The sequence below is a fragment of the Charadrius vociferus genome, unplaced genomic scaffold, assembly GCF_000708025.1.
Source record: "Charadrius vociferus isolate BGI_N301 unplaced genomic scaffold, ASM70802v2 scaffold56, whole genome shotgun sequence".
Lineage (NCBI taxonomy): Eukaryota > Metazoa > Chordata > Aves > Charadriiformes > Charadriidae > Charadrius > Charadrius vociferus.
This window is the reverse complement of record NW_009649057.1, coordinates 1,257,419-1,259,830: the sequence shown is the minus strand read 5'-3', so window position 1 is coordinate 1,259,830 and position 2,412 is coordinate 1,257,419. Positions and strand designations below refer to the sequence as shown.

Below are 2,412 nucleotides of genomic sequence, written 5' to 3'. Positions count from 1 at the left end.
CCTGGGCTCCCCTGGGACTCCTCCACTGGCAAAGCCCACGGCCCCATCCCAGCTGGGATTTTCCTTTGTGGTGGAGAGTGGGGAGATGGGGAAATTCCCAGGCGTTGCCTTTCCCACCCGGCCAGCAGTGGAGGATGCTCAGACCCCAAGGGGATGTATAACCCAAAACAGTTTTGCCTTTAACCATGCCCAGGCCACAAGGTTTCTGCCATGCAGAAGGGCTTTTGGGCTGCTGCAGAGCCTTCCGTGGCCATTTGCCCCGTCTGGCTGCAGGGATGCCCTGTAGAGCCCATGGATGCTGGCAGGAGGTTGGGGGTCCAACAGGCAAGTGGCCCCCAGACTCCAGGTTCCTTGCACAGCACCACCACAGCGTGTAGCTTCCTGCCTCAGCAAACTGGCCATGCCCAGAGGGGAAGAGGCTTTGCAGAGCCCCACGTTGGCATAGACATTGCAAAACCCCCGGAGGTACCCAGAGCACCAGGGCTCCGGCAGTGAAATGCTGTCCTCCACAGCCTGCTTCACCCTGAGTGCCACCAGCCTCCTGCCAGCACCAGCAGCGTCCCGGGGTTGCACCACAGCAGCACACAGAGCCGAGCTGGGGCCGAGGTGTGAAATGCAAAGCCGCCCGCTGATGTTATAAATATTTCTCTGGCAAACACTTTGCGCTCTGCGCTTGCAGGTGGCAGCTGGGAGCTGCAGGGAGGCTGCGAGGGGCTGAGCATTCGGCCGAGGAAGTGGGGAGGTTATCTCCTGCCCGCAGCCGGTGCTGCTGTGCAAGCAGTGCTGCACCCCGCATCGATGGCTGGTTCCTGCTCCACCGTGCTGGCGAGGGACATGCACACATGGGCACAACACACATGGCTGGGACCCCCATCTCCTGGGGAGATGCGGTGTGTCCTGTGCTTTCCTCCTGGGGAGGGCTGCCCTGAAGCTACTGGGATGGGCGCAGCCACCAGCCCTGCCCAGAGTCCCCTGGGGGAAGCAGGGAGGTGGATGGTGGGAGGAAGAGATTTGAAGTCATTTCTGATACTGCCTGCTTACCAGGGTTGAGTGTTTCTTTCTCCACCCCTACAACTGCAGTGATGAAACGCAGCCACTAGATTTGCCAGGGCATGGGGGACTTTTCCTCCCCGAGAGACAAGGACAGACCTCCCAGGGCCCTGACAGAGACGCCCTGAGCAGCATCACGTACACCCCAGGCCACAGCCATGTCATGAGGGATGAGACTGGAGATGTGGTGACAGGGCTGTCACCAGACTGCACCACAGCACAGTGCCTCATGCCCACCTCAACCCAGGACCAGGGGCCCCAGGACCCCCCACCATCACACCATGCCAGCAGTAACCCCACACTCATCTCTCCTCTCTCCTTGCCAGAGTTTTTCAAGTTCAAAGGCTTCGGGAGCCTGAGCAGCATCCCCCGCTCCTTCACCCTCCGGCGCGTTTCTGTGGCCCCCAGCTCTCCCGAGAGCCTGGGACCGGGTCTACCTCCTCCCCACGGCTTCCTGGAGGAGGCCTTTGACAGCACCCAGGATGATCTCAACACCATGCCCAAGAGCCCTGGCCCCTACGCCCGGTCGTCGGACATGTACAGTCACATGGGCACCATGCCCAGGCTGAACCTGGGCAAGGCAGGGAAGAGCCTGGGCAAAGCCAAGAATAGCCAGAGCTGCCGGGAGAAAGGGACCCCCAGCAACATAAGCCCCCGTACATCCCTGGTCCCCGACCCCAAGTCCATCGAGACGTCTGACACCCCTCACCCTGGCACGAACCCATCCTCAGTTGCTGGAAAAGCCGAGCAGGAGGAGGAGAAGGCTCCCTGTGGGGCAGCTACAGCCGGGATGGACCAGGAGCCTGTGGGGAATGTCTCCTGCCCTGGGACGGAGACACCGAGCTCCAACCTGGCCCCGAACACCAGCCCGGCCCCGAACTCCAGCCTGACCCCAAGTCCCAACATGGCACTGGCAGTGGAGACCACCGATGAGGATCTACCAAAAAAGGGGCAAGAGCATCCCAGTGAGAGCTCCCTGGACAGGTACGGCCACATTGGGTTTGCTCCGCCCTCCACCGGGACCAACTTTCTGTCCCTCCCAGGGCAAGGGGCGGGTGCTAGGACACAGTGGGGTCCCTTTGGTGCCCCCCCTGCCTCACCCGCAGTGCCGGCGGGATGCACCTGGCCGGGGGGATGGCACAGCCGGAGCACTCTGTACCACAGCCAGGTGCCGCGGGAAGCCACCTGGCCGGTGGGATGGCACAGCCGGAGCACTCTGTACCACAGCCAGGTCAGCAACTCCATGGGAGCTAAGTTTCCTGTGGGATTTCTGCTCCCTCCCGTTTCCGGACTGGGTAGAAATATCTCGGAGCCCCGCTCAGCCCCAGAATCCCTTTGTCCTGCCGGCGGCTCCGTTCCAGC

The 2,412-nt window shown here is 62.1% G+C and overlaps 1 protein-coding gene across 1 annotated transcript in view; it reads left to right on the top strand.

Annotated features, from left to right (window-relative positions):
- The window catches only part of SH2D3C (SH2 domain containing 3C), a 25,459-nt gene that overhangs the window by 776 nt on the left and 22,271 nt on the right, over positions 1 to 2,412 (top strand). Inside the window, exon 2 of the mRNA XM_009888033.1 lies at positions 1,377 to 2,034. Coding sequence (XP_009886335.1) covers positions 1,377 to 2,034 — 658 coding nt within the window. The remainder of the gene's footprint in view (positions 1 to 1,376; positions 2,035 to 2,412) is intronic.